The sequence below is a fragment of the Perissodus microlepis genome, chromosome 14 (assembly GCF_051167445.1).
Source record: "Perissodus microlepis isolate ML-2025 ecotype Zambia chromosome 14, ASM5116744v1, whole genome shotgun sequence".
Classification (NCBI taxonomy): domain Eukaryota; kingdom Metazoa; phylum Chordata; class Actinopteri; order Cichliformes; family Cichlidae; genus Perissodus; species Perissodus microlepis.
The window spans coordinates 21,046,311-21,065,648 of record NC_140474.1 but is presented as its reverse complement, the minus strand read 5'-3'; the positions used below and the strand labels follow the sequence as shown (position 1 = coordinate 21,065,648).

General features: G+C 41.8%; 1 protein-coding gene and 1 non-coding gene across 4 annotated transcripts in view; both read right to left on the bottom strand.

The window, feature by feature from the left end:
• gucy1a2 (guanylate cyclase 1, soluble, alpha 2) overlaps nt 1-19,338 on the bottom strand; it is a 50,844-nt gene that overhangs the window by 8,245 nt on the left and 23,261 nt on the right. For all 3 annotated transcript variants that reach the window (XM_084949974.1, XM_084949975.1, XM_084949976.1), the window contains 3 exons: nt 11,144-11,356; nt 9,880-10,152; nt 6,697-6,840 (listed from right to left, as the gene is read on the bottom strand). In XM_084949974.1, the coding sequence (XP_084806100.1) occupies nt 6,697-6,840; nt 9,880-10,152; nt 11,144-11,356 (630 nt within the window). The remainder of the gene's footprint in view (nt 1-6,696; nt 6,841-9,879; nt 10,153-11,143; nt 11,357-19,338) is intronic.
• trnap-cgg (transfer RNA proline (anticodon CGG)) lies at nt 14,036-14,107 on the bottom strand. The gene has a single exon. It is a non-coding gene; the product is annotated as a tRNA-Pro (tRNA).

Genomic DNA, 19,338 nt, shown 5'->3' with positions numbered 1-19,338 from the left:
ACCAGCAATCTCCAGCAGACTCTTGTCAGCTGGTCAGGGAATACAAATTTTTCCCTAGAGACCAGAGGTTGCCACGTGGTTGCCAGCTGCACTCTAGGGCTGTATGATGGAGGTCTTACTAACTCCTGTCTCTCGTGCTGGTTGTAACTGAAGTTCACTCTTTTGTCACATCTTTTTTGCTTGCTTGGTTTTCATCTTGTATGTTGCTTTAAATCCTGTAATATCCCTGGCTTATCCCATTGGAGCTCTTGCTGTCATGCTGATTCACATTATTGCTACAGTTAGACAGGAAACATGCGAGATAGACATACCTACATCTTTACTACAACAAGTAGATTTGTTTACCAATATGCTGCTGTGAACCTTGAATGTTGTGTCATTGCAACAGCGTGATTGGCTGATATGTTTTCTGGTTCTGCTGCTGATTGGCTCTTTGAAGGCTGGGAGCGGGACAACCGCGGTCTATGGTGTTGTTGGATGCTTTCATAGATTTCTATTCAAGATTCTTCATCATGTCTCTGGTGGAACCCAGTAGATTTCTAATGATCTGTTTGAGCGTCTCTTCACCTTTGTAATCAATGCCACACTGTGCATTCCAGCACAGTGCATGGTAGTCATAGCAACAACAGCCGAGTGGGGTAGTGAGAGAGAAGGAGCAAGACAGATTGAAAGACAATGGAGAGGGAGACAAAATAACCCTATAATTAGATGGCAAAACCTTGACAGCAGAGGCGGAGAGACAAAGGAAATGAGAGAGACAGAAAGCACAGGAGAAAGGTGCTGCTAGGTGCACTAGTGTGACCTATTTTTGTAGCTAAACTGCTTACAGATGGCCATGTACTTGTCTGTCTCTACAACAGACACTCACACAAACAAATCTACATCCAGCGCCCACACTTCTCTTTCTTTCTCAGTCTCAAAACACAGACACTGTAAAACTCATACACCCTTCCCCTCCCTTTTCGCTGTGAGTCAGCATCCATAGCACATGGCCTTCAGTGAGCCAAAGAGCAAATGGCGCAGCAGCGCAGACGACCAATCGCGTTCTAGCCTCTGGCCGAACTGACAGAAACACAAAGATGGAGACAGACTGAGACACAGAGAGGAGGGAGTTGTTGTTAAAGAGTGAATATTTCTCATACAGTCATTCAGCAGTTTGTAAGTTTTACTGAGGTAAAACACATTTAAGGAAACTGCTTTAAGGCTCAGTTCAGTTTCATTTTAACATAACATCAGTCATTCTTTGTATTGTAAGGTATAGACCCTATAGCATTATCTGAAAAAAATACCTAGTCATGCAAACAGTTTCAACGAAAAACAAGTGTTGCCTTCATGTTGGCAGGACCACTGTCTTAGACTGCATTAGCTTTGGCTAGATGTACCGAAAAAACTGGGAGCTAGGGTTAGCCGGTGTAAGCAAAAGTACAGCAATACTTAAGCAAAGTTAAGTCAGATTTGTAATTCTGAAACAGTCAGTTAGCTGATTAGTCAATCATTAAAAAAGTCAAATGTCTCAAAAATGGGTCCCGCCTCCTAAACATGCTACGCAACCATCTCTTTATTGCAAAACTGAATGTCTTGGGCTTCTGATTGTTGTTGAGACAAAAGAAGCAATCTGAATGATGTTGCCATGTGCTCTGAGAAAGAAAGAAAGAAAGAAAGAAAAAAAACAGAAGCCTTTTTTTAGACTTTGAAACTGGAAAAAATGCCTGTTAGAGATTATTCCCTAATAGGTATCACTTAATATTAAGTGCCTAATAATTTGTACCAATTCGGTGGTCATTGACAAATTTTATAGAATAGACGAGTAGGCATGCAGGGAGGAGCGGGTTGGTATAAATCACAAAACTGTGCATTGCTATTTTCTCTTATCATCATGTCAATATATTAGAAATTAAAATATACAATTCAGAGAGAAGTTGTTTGACAGCAACACAATGCATTTAGGCATGGAGACATTGTGAAGATAAGTTCAAAATGAGGATCAGGAATGTGGAAGAAAGGTGATTTAAATAAATGTGGCTTGGCTGCAGGTGTTGGAGTATTTGAAAAACTGCTGGTCTAATGAGATTTCCCCATAAAAACCATCCCTAGGATGTTGCAGAGAGCAGTTCTCTGGGTGCAAATGCCTTGTTGATGTCAGAGGTCAGGGGAGAATGGCCAGACTGCTTGAAGCTGAAGAAGGCAAGAGTAACTCAAATAACCATTCGTTCCAACCAATATATGCAGAAGACCATCTCTGAACCTTGAAGGTGTTGGACTACAGCAGCAGAAGACCACGCCAGGTGCCACTCCTGTCCACTAAGAAGAACAAACTGAAGCTACAATTTGAATGTGTTCACTAAATTTGGTGAATAGAAAATCGGAAAACCATGCCTAGTCTGATGAACCTCCGCTTCTGCTGCGACATTCAGAGGGTAGAGTCAGAATTTGCCATAAACAAAATTTAAAGTATCCCATCGCGCCTTGTATTAATGGGTTATGCTGCCAGTAGTTGTGTAATGGTACAAGTTCAACGACCTTCAACATCAAAAGAGCCATTTTATCCCCTCCTACCAAATAACAGGGGAAAAAATAAATAAATAAATAAAATATATATTTTTGTTTTCCCCAAACCTTGTCGGAACAACAGATGAGGGGCTAAGGAATAGTACCAACTGAGCATCGTTTACATGCAACAACCTGCCGGGCTGTTGCATGGAAATGTCCTATACAGGTTGCATGGACGTCCATGTCCATTTCTCAGTTCTGCAGATGCAGTCTCTGTTTGCTGGGCACAGGCCCACATAAAAAGAATAACAACTGTTTAGTTTGAATATAAACCTGCATACAGAGAGTGTTAACACAGCGTGTTTTGTGAAGTATATTTGGTGAGAAAACCATTGAGGTTTGGGCACAGTTCCTATTAGCCGCAGCAAGCACTACATCACTCCCATCCACACCTGCTCACCTACTCATACACCCACTCATACACACAAGCACACGCATACATACAGATCGTGGCATAGACCTGTAATTGAGGCAATAATGTAGATAAAAACAACATACGGCACAATGTTTGGTTTCTATATGTGAATCTCTCTTGACATCTCCTCTGTATATGTCTCTGTGTCACTCGATCACTTGCTCAGTCTTCTCTCCGTGGCTAAACATTTTCTCTCACTCCTCTCTCACAGCTCTCGTGTTAGTTTGCATAACAGTGCAGCATTGGCTGGAGCTGAGTGCACTCGCGGAACACCATTTGTCATGCTGAAGTGTTGAATATCTTTATGCCAACATAAAGTCATGAGAGATAAGGAGGAGAGCATTACAAAGCGTGCAAAACAGGGAAAGCAGAACAAGACTGCATTTCGGGATGAAGGGGAAAAAAGAAAGAGGTGAAATTAAAGAAAGGAGTTTGAGCCAGGCTGCGGAGGAGTCGACGGGGAGATGAGGAGGCGGAGGTGAAAGATAAAGAAGGGAAGGGGAAAATAGAGAGAGAAAGTGGGAGAGCAAGAGAGCAGGCCAAAAATGCTTGGCAAGGTCTTTCTATTTTAAGATGGATGGACAATGTTAGGAGCATGCAGTACACAGAGCAGCATTCTCTCTGTTATTTAACATTTGTCCATCTTAGTCTCTCTTACACTTATGCCTGGTTTGTGGGTCTTGATGTTTATTGTTCCTCAATTTGTTAAAGTCACAAATATCCATTTTTATCTTTTAAAAAAGAGCTAATTAATCTCATATTTTGCAAAATTGTACTAAACCAGAAGTACCCATTACTCAGTATCTCTTATTTAGGACTTCCTAAATGTTTTGGTTATTCACAATAAGAAAAACACTGAATATCAAAGCCTCAGCCTGTAATACGATTTAATACAGCAAAGCCTGCAAAGCTACTTTGGCATCGTAAGTGTGCTGGGTGACCTTCACAGTGACTGGACTAAGGATAGTCATAAATAAATCATTCCCCTTTCCTTTTTATTCGTCTAAATTAACATGAGAGGTTGAAACTCGGTTCACTCCTTCGTGACTCTTTGCTTCCCTTCCTACTTAAAATACTGTACTCATCATTTTTCCCGCAGCTTTCCTTCTCCTCTCTCTTTGAAGCCACACACAATTTAAAGCATTTTTAAAAGTACAGTGAGAACACTGTTAAATGCAGTTCCACAAACTAGCTTTCATTTTTGTACCTATGAAAATGAGCTGATAAGTGATAATTTTGCGACGATGTGTCAAAACTCACAACACCAGCATGATGTGGACAGTACCACTGTTACTATTTCAAGTGCAGCTGTTAAATGTGACACTATATGGACACATTACACCTACAGGAGCTTCTCAGCCATAGAAATCCAGGCCATGAAGCACCAGGCGCACAGTTTTTAAAGCTGATGTTAATGCCCGAGGAGGTTTGGATCTCCACAGCTACTGAGTCAGCAGAGTGTTGCCAACTTTTCCGCACTACACGCCTCAGCACTTGTCGACTCTACTCTCTAACTGACTTGTTGCAGTGGTGGCATCCTGTTACAGTACTGGGCTCAAATTTAGTGAGCTCTTTAGAACAACCCATAATTTTACAAATGTTTGTAAAGGCGGACAGCGTGGCTACAGGCTGGATTTTATACACCTGTAAAAATGGGACTGGCAAAAAAAGACAAGCTTTATAGTTAGGGCAATCCTCCCTCCCTTAGTTATGTTGCAATAGGTCCAGGCTGCTGAGGGCTTCCCATGATGCCATTTTCTTCTTCACTTAACTTTTTTCACTCACCTTTTTCTGTTTATACATCTCTCTGCATTTAATCATTCATTATTATTAATCTCTGTCTATTAATCTCTAATCCACAGCATGTCTTTGTCCGATCTTGGCAAATGAGCCTGGTTCTGCCGGAGGTTACTTCCTGTTAAAAGGGAGTTTTTCCTTCCCGCTGTCGCCAAAGCTCTTGCTGATAGGGGGGTCATATGATTGTTGGGGTTTTCTCTGTTTTCTCTTTATTATTGTAGGGTTGTCACCTATATTGTAAACCCGCCCTGAGGCAACTGTTGTTGTGATTTAGTGCTATATAAAATAATTTGAATTGAACTGACTGTAAACATCTGAATTCCAAGATTAAAAGATTAGATACTTTTGTCCATATCCTGTAGTATATTTTTCTAGCAATATAACTGTATTAAGTGTTCCTTTCACACGACAATAGAACAACAATAGGACATAAAAATGTCCATAAAATACAACAAACTTATGTGTTGGACCTGGTGTAAAAAGAAAGATAAAAAAATGAGTATTAACTGCACCAATGTCAGATAAGCAACATTTAGGCTGTGTCTTAAAAATGTTGTTGGCTTGGGTAAACCATCTTGACATATATTATTTATTGATTAGAAAACATGGAAACATTGAGAGATAGAAAAAGTAACAAGGGAAGAATCAAGAAAAAGGAAAAGGGGAGCCTATCTTTACCTGTGTTCTTCTCTTCCTGACCTAGCCCACTAGTAGCCCACTACTAAAGCTGGAACACTTTTTAGTACTAAAAATAAATGACTGCATATAGTACGCTACAGTATGTTTTGTCACACATGTTGATATCCTGGGATAACAGCTCCTAAACTAGAATTAATGCAGGATTAAGAGTGTTTTTTTTTCTTCACTTAAATGCACACTGCATATAAATATGCTTCTTGTTCAAGAAAGGATCTTTAAAGCATCTTTAACCAATGTGTTAATAGCGCTAACTGGCTGATGAAATTTTCAAATTAAGCATGCAGTCCAAAGCTTCACAATAGCTGGCTAATTCACCGCACTTCTAAATAAAGTATTCGGTGCTTGGCTTAAGGGTGGTAATATGCCAAGAAAATCTCTTGGCAATTAATAAATGTCACTAACGTCTTCAAAAACCGTATTCATCTTTTCAGATTTTTTCTTTCTGTTTCTGGCACTGTTAGAAAGTCTCACAAAGTCTTATTTATAATTATAACCACAGGACACATAAAAGAGAAATGACTGCAAACTAAACTTGTTAAGGAAGCGTTATCGTAGTGCAGAGGCAGCTCAGTGAATGGTGCACTCAAACTAAGGTTTCATCTTGTTGGAAGTGGATGAATCAGAGAAAACTGTTAAAAGGGAAATATTAGAATAATGAAGCTTATGTGAAAACAAACACTTGCACTTTGTTGCATGCAGTCATGTAGCTACTGTTATGACTGAATGCATTGTTTAAACTGCCGTGGAATAACGATTGATAACCGGAGAGGATACGGTGAGATATTTGGGATTCTGATCAGCAAGTAACTGACTGATCACACTTGGTTTGATCAGTCCACAATGTCAGGAATGTCAATATCTGGGAAGTGAAGAGATAAACAGCATCATTCGGCACCAAATTGTAACCACAACCTTACAGAAGGACTTCGGATCAGCTTAAGTTATTTTGATAACAACCAATTCAGCAAAATTTGCCTTTTAGTATGATTTGCTTTACAATTACACACACCCACATGAAGTTTGACACGTAAACCTAGGTACAGGATCAACAGTAGCACAAGATTAAACTGTATATAACTTATTTAGGTGACAGCTTTCTATACAAAAAATAGATAAATAGCAGGAAAAAAAGGTTAGGGATGCAGAATAGGAGAGAATAAACAGACACTTTCAGCCCCTTTAGCAAGTTGAAATTATTATAAGGGACGCAAGATGGAAAATGAATGAAAACTCACCTTGATAGGTTTACCATCAGGCGTCAACACTTCCTCTGAAAGCTCCATCATCTTCAGAGCCATGTGTGCAATCGGCTTTGCATGACTATCAACCTTCTTGTGAAGCCCTCCTGCCACACAGTAGGCATCACCTATTGTCTCAATCTGCAAAATGAAGAGTGGCTGTGAGTACATGTAACCATGTTAAGCTAAAGCTGAAGGACGTCAATGAGTAAGGAGCCTTTGCAGAACCCGAGTGGGTGTTCCTCAGCTGTTGGACGTGGTTGGCTGAAGTGACTTGTGCTGGCCCATCTCTGCCCCAAACATTTGAGGAATGCTCACTACTTCTCTGCAGAGACCTCTCCTTGGTCTCATTCCTGATAAAATATATAAACTACAGCATCTCTCTCTTGCCTTAGACAAAAGAAAAGTTAAAATGTTTTTAATCATGATCAAATTATCAGTATTGTATAAAACCAATCAATTGTGGGTTTATTTTTATCTGTTTTCCTGGAAACCATGAACATTTTAAAACATAGATGTTTGACATATTGTACTTAACCAGGATCAACCTAAAGCTTACATTCAAGTGGAAAAAAATTATTGTTTCTACTATGGTGAATTGCTGGTAAGTGAACATGATGATTGTCCTATATATTAGCCATTGTTATGATTCCCTGTTAATGGGTTGGGAGGCAGAGATGCTTGGATCAACCTAAATCGACTCACTGGCCACTTTGTTATGTACACCAGTTCAAATCATGAGCAAATCAGTGCATTTAGGCATGTAGACACGATTAAAACATCCTGCTGAAGTTAAAACTGAGCATCAGAGTGAGGAAGAAAGATGATGATGACAGAAAGCGTTAAGTGTTTCAAAGACTGCTGATAGCCTCGTACACAACCATCTCCATCTCTCAGATTTACAGAGAATGGTTTGAAAAAGAGAAAAGGCATTTTTCTAGGTGAAAAAGTCTTGTTGATGTCAGAGGAGAATGTTCAGACTGCTTCAAGCTGATAGGAGGGCAACAGTAACTCAAATGACCACTTGTTACAACCAAGGTCTGCAGAAGAGCATCTGTGAACATATAGCACATTAAACCTTGAAACTAATGGGCTACAGCAGCAGAAGACCACACCAAGTGCCATTCCTGTCAGCTAAGAACTGGAAACTGACGCTACAGTTCAATTGGGCTCACTCACTGAAAATTGGACAGTAGAAGATTGGAAAAAGTTGCCTGGTCTGATGAGTCTCCATTTCTGCTGCAACATTTGGATAACAGGGTCATCATGAAAGTATGGACCCATCCTGCCTTCTCTCAACAGTTCAGGATGCCAGTGGTGGTGCAATAGTGCCTCTTAGTACCAACTGAGTACCGTTTCACTAGCTGGGCCCACGTCCTTATTTTAGGTTTGGCAGCATTTTTTAGTAGATAAAGATGAATGGCTTAATCTAGAATTGAGCTGCGGTTTGGGGAAGGCCTAGATGGGCCTGGCAGATCCCCATGTACTAATGAGAAATGAAGAAGTGAAAGAGTTGAAAAAGGGGAGGGAGGATGGGACACGAAGAACTGGGGGGGTCATATATAGATAAGACCCAGAAGGGGCGTGTTTGGAGGTGTGGTCCTGCTCCTGAAATTCAGATCATTTATCTCCAATTAACCAACACAGTTTGCTCACCATGTCTATCCCTTTATGACTGCAGTGTACCCCATCTTCACATTATCATACTGGTGCCATGTCACAAAGCTCAAATCATTTTAAACCAGTTTCTTGAGCACAACAATGAATTCACTGTATTCAAATGGCCTCCATCAGATCTCAATCGGTTGTTTCTGTGATGTGGTGGAACAGGAGATTCACATCAGGGTGTAGCTAACAAATCAAACTGTGTGATGTATATGAATACCAAACACGTCACATTTTCTGTGCTCATTATTAGTTCCTATCCTAAGTTTTTCCAATCCCCATTGATTAATGAGGATTTTACACTTAAGGGAGGTTTCACCTCTTCTCAAGTATACTGATTCTGTGTAATATCCAAACTATGACAGCTGCTGCATAAACAGAAGAAGATTTAAGCCATAAAGCCAAGTATTTCCTAGTCTGCAGTAGCAGCAAGTGTAAACAGTTTAAGAACGCACGTGTCAATAAAGCAAACAAAGTGTCACTTTCATGGATGTCTCCACATGACGACACAAACTAGGTGTCATGGACATAGACTTTTAAAAAATGGCACAGAAGGTTAAAAGTGTGTGTTTGTGTGTGTGTGGTGGTGGTTGGGGAAGGGGAGTAGAGAGGCTTGGAGACAAACTGCTCTCATTAAGGCCCGCCACCGGCTAAATCATTTCGACAGTAACCATGACAATGGCGACATATGGGTGATTCAGTCTCCTCGCCATGTCCTCCTGTTTCTGCTTTCTCTTTGACACACACAAGCTGACACCCTAACTCTTCCCCTGCTATACACATATACCTCGTTACATACAGTCAACTTCCCTGCCTTCACCCTCTGCATCTCACTTGTCCGTGTATCTGATATGTGTGTGACACTTCTGAGAGAGAACACAGTAACAGTGCATTTTTATGGGAAATTGTACGCTGCCGTCACGCTCACTGAGGTACCAAGGTAGAGATGAAAGATGACTGACGATGGCGATGATGGAGAGGAGCGAAGGTGGAAAAATTGAAAACAGGTAAAAAGATTGGGAAAAAAAGAGGATGTGGTAACAGAAAGTAAAGATGAAAAAAGAGGAAAAGACAGCAGACTACAGTGATACAGTAACTAGGCATAAAGCCACGCTGTCAGATGGACAATATTGACACATCTTTGTTAAGCTCTCACAGACTGGCCATTAATCAGTTACTTTTTCCACAACACAAGTGCACCCACACATGAGGGCACGTACACACACAGTGCACGCACACGCACTTGCACAAACACAGTGACACACCCTGAAAAGGCTGGCTCGTGTGGTAACACTCCAAAGATTCCAAGAAATGAGGGCTCTAATTTTCTGGGAAGGTTTAAATTCGGGAAAACAATCTTAATGAACTCATTTTACACAAGTACACACGTTAACCGGTAAAGATATTACATTTGCAACCAAATCAAACTGCTCCTCCCTAAATAATATTTCACAGTTTTTTCTTTTATTATTACTACATCCTATGAAGGAGGCGGATATCTTTCGGTCTACTGACCTTATAAACATCCAGAATGCCACACTGGTAATCGAAGCGTGTGTAAAGTTCATTCAGCATGGAGATGACCTGCATAGGCGTACACTGAGCGCACACGGCAGTAAACCCCACAATGTCTGAGAAGAGCATCGTGACGTCATCAAACTTGCGAGCGGGCACCGGCTGACCCTGCCACAGCTTCTGCGCCACATCGCCCGGAAATATGGAATAAAGCAGGTCCACGGTTCTCCTCTTTTCCTCTTCCAGTGCCTGATGAGTCCGCTCTAATGTGGCCTGGAAGAGAAGAGAGAGAGGTTGTGCGCTTTGCTTTGAAGAGGGCGCTGATGACAGAGATGCTGAGATGTGGGAGTACTGCATCAAATTTTTTAAAAATGCTGGTGGATGCAAATGTATTTATGTGTGATTGTTTTTTCTGGATTGTGTGTGTCTGTATATGTTTATTTGCATCTCTGGGTAAGCTTCTTAGTGCTATACCATTGTTCAAGCAGGCAAGTTGACTCAGACATAGCTATTTATAACACTAGCCTGGGGGTGTAGTTGCAGTGAGAGTGATGCAATGAACAGACGCACAGGATTGGGTCAAGACTCAGTGACTTGCTCAAGGGTACTTTGAAAGCAAATTATGAGAGGAAGTCCCAGGAGCCACATTTTTTCCAGGCAGTATGCATTAATACAGTCAATATGGAGCTTTAAGTAGCCGGTACAGCTGAGGCACTGGATTTAATTTGTTCACTTCAGTTGTTCGCATTGTGGAAAAGCTCAAATAAACATACTGAATATTTTTGTGTAGTTTCACCAGTTTAGGCGCCATGACTTGGTCTCTGACAAACTGAACAGCAGCAAAGAACAAGGTGAGCCTCACATAAAGTGAGGCAGTCAGTAGGTAGTAGAGGAAAAAGAGAGAGGAGTAGCTTGCTGTAGACACTCACTGTGTTAAGACTTCGATAAGCAGTGAGCCGTAACTCTCAACATTGAGTTCATATTTAGCATCACAAGAAAAGATTGCAACGTAACAAACAGCACATGAGTGAAATGACTATAGCTTAAGACCATACACTTTCTTATTCTTGATATATGTTGCTAGCTAGTGCTAGCTAGTGCTAAATCCCCCCCCCAGCCCAAACAGCTGGTCTGTCCTTAATCTGACCTAAAAACACACACAAAAACACAAAACTTCCCATAAACACACTCGTAAACCTCGTGGAAAGCCTTCCCATGGGTAAATTAGTTACTTTGCCAGAGCCTACACTGTCAATCGATTTACCTTGAGTTTATCCATTCTCTTCTTCAGGCCATCCTGAGCCTTGGCCTGCTCCCCAACCAGGATAACATCCCGTGTGGCATCATGGATGGGGATATCTGACAGGTGGAGACCTCTGCCCATCAGCTCCTCCAACTTATCCACACGGGGAGAGCCCAGAAACATCACGGAGCACGACTCGGGCACATGGATCATCTGACCCTTCAACTCCATCACCTGGCAGGGAGAAGAGTTAAAGAGGCAAATGTCTATTTACTTTTTCTTTACTTAAAGAAAGCAGGCAGACTGTGGTTTTGACATCAGCTTTGTAGCTTTAAAACGACAGATTCTTGTTATCATAACCATGTCCAATTAATACTAGTAGCAGACAAATAATGATCTACAGTACTTGTACTAATGAAACAAAAGTGACACGTTTGGATTATGACTGATAAAAGACCTACTGATGTTTTTAATATCCAGCTATTATCCAATATCAAGCCCCATTATAGCCCTCTAGATATAGCTCAAGGTCAACTAGTGGCAACAGCTGTTTATTCGGTGGCTGTTTGTTGGATGTGCTCGATATTAGTTTTCAATAAAAAAATTATATGCAATCATACAAATAATAACATAATGAGTCAAAAAATTGCAGTCTGCATCCAAATGTACATATACACAATGCTGTAACTACAACACAGATTAGAATTACAGCAACAGCAGATTACTATGATTTAGCTAACGTTTTGAATAAGATTTTGAAAGGCAAGATCAAATGTTTTATAATGTATAAATGCACGCAGACTTCTTGGAAAAGGGTCTGTAAGAACTGGATAAAGTTTATTAGCATTAGCAACAGTTACAATGTTAGTAGATCCATGGACAACAAATACTTCAGCCAAAGAAGGCTAATACTGGTTTGGCGAAAGGTCAAAAGATGTGGTCAATTTGGGTAAACTGTAACAAAAAAAAGCGACCCAATCCATAACCGGCAGCTCTACTGCCAACAATATCTGCACAGTATCAGAGAGATTTCAGTGAGGTTTTAATAGCTTCTGACATTTTGCTTACAAGCACTTACACCCAATGACAAATGTGTGCAGGACCTGCTAAATGTCCTTACCACAGGTGTGAGGAACATAAACAAAACAAACCACCTTTTGCTCTTTGCAGACATAATGTAGAAGGGAGAGACTGAGGCGAGCATGGATGGCAGATTTACAAGGAGATAGTGAAGAAAGGCATTACCGCCCTTTTGAACATGACTCTGAGTTGTGTCATGGTGCTAACTAAGTGCTAGAGGCCCTGTGGATTAGCCCCTTTTAATTTTTCTCTCTCCTGCTCAGTCCTTAACCCTGCTCCTTCCTTTTTCTTCAGTTCCTCTTCTTCATTCTCTCTTCACTCGTCTTTCGTTCCTCTCTCTCTGGACTCGTCTCTGTCTGCTCCATTCCTTCTCGCTCTCCCTCTTTCTCCATAGTGTCAGATAGATTATTCCGCCAGTGAGCACACTGCAGCCCTGTTTTATTTAAAGCACAAGGCTCTCCTAGGTCTGCATAATACATACAGTCTACATCTACACACAAACACGGCATTTCCCCACACATACATCCAAGAGGGACACACTCACGCGGCCCGTGACTGTCTGTTTCTCAGAAATGCCGACAGTCATACATACAAAAATGCATGCAAACATATTTGCACATATGCAGGCTGCAACTCATAGGATCTGAATCTTGTTGTGATTCAGTTCAGATGAAAACTACTGGTTGACAGAGTTCATTGCACTGGAAAAACAGTCATGTGAGCATAACCGCTCGTACACGCCGATGCACGCGCTCAAATGCACGCAGAGAAAAAACATATGCCAACCTGAACAAATGTCATTGTGAGCTGCTGTTTCCTGAGGTTGAGCCTGGCCAAGTGGGAGGGCCTACACGTCTGACATACTAACAAGTATCTCCATGGAGACTGTGAAATCAGTACAAATATACTACTCTCCGTCTTGTCGGTCTCTACCCAGCCTTTAAATGCTTTTTTTCTGACTCTTTCACATGATCAAAAAGTAACACTGATATTTTTTTCTCTTTGAAATCTGATTTGCATGAAAACACAAATTATAAATTGATCTTACAACTTATTTTAGTTCAGCTAACTGCTGATATTGGAAGCAAGGCAACATTGTTTCAATAATGATATACGGGTCCTAAGTTTGCCTTCTTTTAAGCACTTTGAAGGCTCCTAGTTGTTATTAATAAAAGTTACACAGAAAACACTGATTGTAACTCAGTTATCACGATGTCCCTCAGTGTTTCTATTTAGTGTGTACATCTTATCAGACCAGTACTGTAACAGGATATGTACTATTAATTAGATAAGTATGATATATTGGTGCCCAGTATATTACAGGCCGATAAGATTGAAAATTAAATTACTGTTATTGTTCCAATAAAGGCCGATTATTGCATCTGATAACGCGGAGCACAGCTGCCGACCAGAGACATCCCTCGAAACCCTGCTGTGAGTGGAGATTTTGACCTCCTTGTTTTTCTCTCATCTCCTGTGGTCTCTATAGAGGAGGCAGGGCTGAACTCCTCACGCTTACACAAAGGGGACCATGTGTGACTTGTCACTTTATTTAAAGATGACAATACAGATTGAAAGCGATTGTTAAACAGCGTTTTGGAGTAAATATACAAAACAACTTGTAGACATGTAGTGACAGTATGTCAGTCAGGAGATCAAGTTTATATTCAACTGTTTTTTGAAATACGTGTTTCTAAATGTATGGATAGGTCCTGTTTTTATTGGGAAAATATGTATAAACATTAACATGCAATAGCTTTGAGCTACCACTCATTTCTTTATATTTTTTGGGGGGCAAACATAGGAAACATGAAATATTTTTTGAAACATTCAGGGCTCGTCCGGGATTTGAACCCGGGACCTCTCACACCCGAAGCGAGAATCATACCCCTAGACCAACAAGCCAGCACAAATATAGATCCTGGCCCAGGATTTTTGCACATTACTGTATACATGTTTTGCTGGTCCCATTTTGGCATTTGTATGATTCAGTTTCATATAATCCATTATTATGCCAGAACAGGCCACACCAAAACAATGGTTGGTTATCAGTAGAGTAGATGAAAGTACATTACAGTAGAGTACTAGCAGCAAGACTATCATTAAAGATCAAGCACTTCCAAGCTCTCATGAAAAACTAACAGGAGCATGACAGAAGCCTAAATAATGTCTAATAATAAGTCATCATTAAAAAGCCCCCACGTTAACTACATGAAGTCCAGTAATTGACAGATTAATGTGCACTGTAATGTCTGCACCGTGTCACGGCATTGGGATATCAGCCCTACAAACATCCAGCAATAATTTCAAACCATCCTCCAGATCTAACATAATTTTCTGAAAGGACTGCTGTAAACATTCACAACTGTTAGTCTCCTTTTTTGTTGATTTTCAGTTTTTTCGATACTGTTTCACAAAGAAGGTTGAATTTTATTAAATAAAGAGGGTTTTTTTTGTACAGTAGCTATAATTGTACTGCTGCCTCGCCACCTTGCTCTGAATGTCCGTCCCTGTCGCTCCGTCGCTCCCATTTTTTGTGTTAGTCCGCGAGAAAACTCACACACACACACACACACACACACACACCCCTGGAGGCAGTTGTGCTGCCCTAGTTGTGCGCCTCTGTTTAGCTCAGCACTCTCTTCTGCTTCTGCCTGCATCCCTGTCATCACGGCACAGAGAAAGAGGAGGCGAGCGAACTGTACGGAGGTTAGGGAGAAGGAACAGTGGCTGGAAAAGAAGGCGACAGAGATACAGGGGGAGGGTTTGGAGAAATGGGTGAAAGAGAAAGAAGGAAGCGAATGGTGAAAAATAGCAGCATTATAGAAATAGCTGGAAGAACAAGTGAGGAGAAAAGGTTGTGCAAAACCAGCAAATACACAATAAAGGCAGAAAGAAGACAGACAACAGCAAAAAGCTCTGATCAGATTTTAGTGAGGGAGAAGCTACATGAGGCACTGAAATGTCCTTTTTAAAATGTTGTTATAAAAGCAGAAAGTAAGGTGAGGTCAGTGTGTTGTAACCCTACTTCAGCATATTGCAGTGATTCTTGTTTGTAGCTGGCATTAAGGTCAATGTGTGTTCACCATAAGGGATCAAAACTTCTTCTGCACCTATGAGATAAGCAGTAATGCACTTTACTACTGCATGCCATACTACTGCACATGTCTTATCTTTTAATTATAGTGTGCCTCACCCGTGCCTCAATCTGGCCACCCGTGCCTCAATTTTATTCCACAAGACATCCACATTACTCACACTCTCATAACACATACATATAGGGCCTTGAGGGTGGGCACGTTAACGGCGTCCAGTGGACGGTCTGTGTATTCAACCCCACCTCTGGCGCCGGTGCCCACCTCTCAATTTTAAATCCATGTAGACATTGAGGGTTCTCGGGAGGGGCCGTGCTAACACCTGCTGCTCTCTGGCAGCAGCACCATGCTCTCCCGTGTTTTAAATGCACCTTAGAACAACACGCAGCAACACTACACATGAGCGAGAGGAGGGAGGTTTGGGGTCTTCACACACCCCTGTTCTCTGCTGGCCATCGGGGAGGTGGGGGCTGGGAGGAGGTGTTGGCCATCCGATTGGGATCTGGGATGCGGGGCCTCCCTGCTGCTGCGGAGCCTGGGGCGGTTTGCTTGCCTCCACTCCGGGGGAAAGGGTAACATCTCCTGGGTCTAGGTGCCGTTTCCCCCTCCAGGGGCGAGGGTACCTGGACCTGGGGTATAGAGTTTGTTTGGGGAGTGTGATTGTGTGTACAGTGTCCATGTATGTCTATCCCTACGTTGGGTGAGTGTTAAGTATTTGTATATGTGTGCATGAGGGTGGGAATGCATGTTTGTGTCTGTGTGTGCCTGTTTGTCTGTGTTTATATGTCAGGTCGGGTCTTACACTCCACTTCTCTGGGAACTCCCAGGCCCATCTCCCATCACCACACTCCCTGCCGGTAACTGATGCCCTCAGGGGTCGGTGCGTTGGTGGTTCTTGGTGTCCGGGGCTGGGCACTCAGGTATGTACCAGCTCACTCCCGGTGACTACTTGGCAGGGCCTGGTGCCTGTTGCTCGGTCAGGCCTCTTCCGGGTCAAAGGGGGCCCTCGGGCCTCCGGCCTCTGGGCCTGCGGCTCGGTTCACTCTGGCACAGCTGGCTGGTGGGCACGCCAGTGCAGCCCCCTCTGGCTTCTGCTCCGTGGCTACTAGGTGACCCCTCATCTGGGGCTCTCCTCAGCTCTTCCCAGGACGGTGGCACGGATGCCCCTCCGGTGGTCCTCCTTGGGCTCTCGCACTCTGGGGCCTCTGGATGTCTGGAGCCTGGATCTCCTCCATGCCTGCTTCATGCCCTGGGGGACGGGGCTATGGCTCTCTACATCCTCTAGCAGACCATTACATGGGGAAACCTTTTGAATACAAGCGCGCTGACCCACACAGGTGTGCACACGGGTGTTCACTGTTCATAGACATAAACTACACCTTTATTGGCTGCTATTTCCAAGCACATTGTGCGCTGTCGGTCCTGCTTGCTACACAATAACATTCAATATTTAGTATTTACTGCTGTTTACACTTAGCTAGATTAACGTGATGGTGTTGTGTTTAGTATGTTGCTCTGTCTTTTTTTTGCTTGTTTTCTCTTCTTTTTCTCTCAACAGGTGATCCAGGAGATTTTTTTTCTCTTCTTTCTCTTTTTAAGTGCCCTTTCTCACTGTCCCTCTTCCCCTCTGTTTTTCTTTTCCTTCATCTTTCTTTCTCCCTTTCCTATCCCTCAGTCATGTATGTCCGGTCTGTAACAACTGAAAATAAAATAAATAATAACAACAAAGGTTGATCAAATGGACCAATACGGCAAGGCCATGATGATCCAATTGGCAAAGTAAATCCATTGGGTATCCTTGTTGGTCTTCAGACAACAATTCTGACGGCTAAAGAACCAAATGGGACAGGCAAAAAAAAAATAAATTATAGTGTGTAGTTGGTGTGTAGTTACTAGTTATTGAGTGACATCACAATGCTTTTTCTAACCTTAAAAGGTCGGAAGGATGTTTCCTTATTAAATGACACCAAAGCAAATCAAACCTACATATTATTAACAGCTTTATTACATGCTAGCAAGAACTGCCTTTCCCTTCTTCATACTCCAACTAAAAGCCATAAGTGCATATTTGTTTTCTGGATATGTAATATTTACAATACAAGATCAGCAGCAAACAGTAGTATTCACATTTGACATATTAAGACTATTGAAATGCACAGATTTGGTCATTGGCAGCAAGGGAGAGAGGGCAAAGGATAAAACAGCTGAAAGGTACTGAGAGGTAAACAGAGGCAGAAAGTGAAGGGGGGGGGGGGGGGGAGACCAGAGAGAAAGAGACAGGCATGGGGGAAAATGAGACGCACTCGACTTGAAAAATGGAAGAGAGGTACGAGAGAGGAAGAGAGAGTGGAAGAAGGATAGCAGGAGGTGGAACAGACAGTTAATGGATTGTCTTTTGTGAGCAGACTCTGGCATGTCAACAGATTCTCATTTGCATGAACAGGCACTGAGCAGCAAAGAGTCAATGAGTCAGCCTCCCTCACTCACCCCCTCTTTCACTCACAAACACACACGGACAAAATGCTACAAAGATCTGGCTATATTGGACAGTTCTCTTATATCACACTCTCACAGTAAGACAAGCGCACACGCGTACACACACACACTCACCCTGAACCCAGGACATCCTTGCTTTAAGATGCCAGCTGAGCTGTTATTTGGTTTTTAAGGTCTCAGATTGAGCAACTGACAGCCCACTCTTTTGCAGAAGTGACTTTCACACTTCACCTCACTGGTGCCAACAAGATTTAGTGACTTTTCACAGCCCTTCAGTGACTTTTTTTTTTTGTAAACCACCTAGAGAAAACTCTGTGTTTAGTACCGCAAATCAGAGATCTTTCTCAGAGAGCGAGGCATACCTCTTTCACCATAAGAGGAAAACTACGAGGCGTTCTGTTACTTTCTCCTGAAAGTTACATCATCATGGCCGTTATCTTCAGTCCTGTAAAGCCTGAAATGTGAAATAACTGCGGGAAAATTCTAGATTTTTGAAACTGGACCATTTAGTGAACCTTCTGACATATTTAAAGAAAATAATGTATATAAATGAACATATATGTATCATGTTCGCTACATCCATCATTTTTGTGCAATTTATTGCTTAAAAATGTTTCGTGCAATTTTTATTTAGGCTTTTCGCGGGGGACGAAATCACACTGATGATGCAGAGGTCACAAAAAGTCATGTATTAAATGTGATACACTTGGCATGACAGGGTTAACTTACTGTATGTGTAACATGGAGCACCAATTTAGCTCGACAGGTGAGCAGGAGCCTGTGTGTTACAAGGCTGAGATGTAGCTCCTTCCCCTGCTTCCCTGTCCACTATCTAATAAAGGCAAAAAGAACTTAAAAAACATTTATTTTCAAGTTGTTGGTTTTTTTTAAACTTATATGTAAGGTGAATTGGTTAGTGAAGCAGTTCTAAAACCTCTGCTTTGCATTATGATTACTACCAAATCTCTGGGACCCAAAATATAGTATTTGGGAGTATAGTATGTGCTCGTCCACAAAAGATTGATACAGTAGTAGGGTGGAAAACAGATCTGTCCCAAGAATCTGATGAATGCGCCTCTCCATTACTTGGATATGTAGATGTATTCATTTTAAGGCTTTATCACACAGGGACTCAATTGTCAATCTCTGTGTCAAATGTTACAAAAACACTGAAGCGCTAAATCTGTATCAATCCTTCTCTTTCTATTTTAGGTTTCTTTGTCTCAACAATCACAGGCTAAAAATATTTTTACCGTTTCCATCTCTTCTGATGTTTTCTCCCAGTCTGTTAGTTCATTTCTTTCCTCCTTGTCACTGCATTTTATTAAAGTAGCAACTGTAAACATAGACAGGAAGGACACTGATTTTCAAAGCACTCTCCACCGAACAAACGGTAACGACGGTGATTTATCTCTCAGAGATCAAAGGCGGCGCTAATGTCAAGATTTTCTTTGTACTCCGACAAACAGGTGCACAAATAATGCCCACACACACAAACCTCGCTGAAGAGTCCATACATATGCAGTACAGAAGCATTTGCTACGC